The sequence below is a fragment of the Neomonachus schauinslandi genome, chromosome X (assembly GCF_002201575.2).
Source record: "Neomonachus schauinslandi chromosome X, ASM220157v2, whole genome shotgun sequence".
Taxonomy (NCBI): Eukaryota; Metazoa; Chordata; class Mammalia; order Carnivora; family Phocidae; genus Neomonachus; species Neomonachus schauinslandi.
In genome coordinates this window covers 126480992-126482558 of record NC_058419.1, presented here as the reverse complement: position 1 = coordinate 126482558, position 1567 = coordinate 126480992, and the positions used below count along the sequence as shown (strand labels likewise).

At 59.7% G+C, this 1567-nt stretch overlaps 1 protein-coding gene across 1 annotated transcript in view; it reads left to right on the top strand.

Moving 5' to 3' along the window:
- LOC110580531 (cohesin subunit SA-1-like) overlaps nt 1–1567 on the top strand; it is a 20231-nt gene that overhangs the window by 11829 nt on the left and 6835 nt on the right. Inside the window, exon 3 of the mRNA XM_021690237.2 lies at nt 856–1008. Coding sequence (XP_021545912.2) covers nt 856–1008 — 153 coding nt within the window. The remainder of the gene's footprint in view (nt 1–855; nt 1009–1567) is intronic.

Genomic DNA, 1567 nt, shown 5'->3' with positions numbered 1-1567 from the left:
CCCTCCTATGTCATCAGACACCGTGTCCCCTCCCCATCCTGAGACACTGCATCCCCTCCTATGTCATCAGACACCGGGTCCCCTCCTATGTCCTCAGACACTGCGTCCCCTCTCCATCCTGAGATACCGGGTTCCCTCCTATGTCATCAGACACCGCATCCCCTCCCCATCCTGAGACACTGCATCTCCTCCTATGTCATCAGACACTCTGTCCCCTCCCCATCCTGAGACACCGGGTCCCTTCCTATGTCATCAGACACTGCGTCCCCTCCCCATCCTGAGACACTGGGTCCCCTCCTATGTCCTCAGACACCTCATCCCCTCCCCATCCTGAGATACCATGTTCCCTCCTATGTCATCAGACACTGTGTTCCCTCCCCATCCTGAGACACTGTGTCCCCTCCCCATCCTGAGACACCGGGTCCCCTCCTATGTTCTCAGATACCACGTCCCCTCCCCATCCTGAGACACTGGGTCCCCTCCTATGTCATCAGACACCATGTCCCCTCCCCATCCTGAGACACCATGTCCCCTCCTATGTCATCAGAGACCATGTCCCCTCCCCATCCTGAGACACTGGGTCCTCTCCTATGTTCTCAGACTCTGTGTCCCCTCCTGTGTCTTTTGACACTGCATCCCCTCCCCATCCTGAGACACTGGGTCCTCTATGTCATGACATCGCATCCCCGCCCCGTCCTGAGCACATTCCTCTGTCCTGAGACACTGTCCCATTCCCATCCTCAGACACGGCGTCCTGTGCTCTGTCCTGAGACACGGTGCACCCTCCTCACCCTCCCCGGGACACAGAGCTTCCCATGCAGGGTGCAGCCCCGTCATGGCCTCCTTTGGTTTTAGGCGCAGGGAGCACCCTCGGGGGGCCAAGATGTCAGTGGGCCTGGCACCCGCCGGCGAGGGCGGCCACCGCGGAAGCACCGCAAGAGGAAGGTGGCCTTCACCACAGAGGTGACCCTCTTTGAGATGGTCGCCCTGGGGAAGAACTCGGTGCAGGTACTGCCTGCTGTGGGGTGCGTGCGGTGGGGCGGGTGCGGGGGTGCAGCAGACGTGGGGGCCCGTCTGGCGTTTGTCGCTTCTCGCGCCACCTGGAGACCGGGTGTCCTTGCAGAGTCACGGCCGCACCCACTGCAGCCTGTGCTGCCTGGCCCGCTCAGTGGTCATGTGTGCCCGTCACACATGCTCAGCGCTGCCCATCACTCGCATCTGATCACACATGTACACACACGTGCTCACCACTGCCTGTCACATGTACCTGATCACACACATACACACACGTGCTCACTGCTGCCTGTCACATGCACCTCATCACACGCACACACGAGTGCTCACTGCTGCCCGTCACATGCACCTGATCACACACACACGTGCTCACCACTGCCCGACACATCATCTGATCACACACGTACACACACGTGCTCATCACTGCCTGACATACGCACCTGATCACACATGAGAGCTCACTGCTGCTCATCACACCACCTGATCACACGTGCACACATACATGAGTGCTCACCACTTCCCGACACACACCTGATCACACACATGCACACAC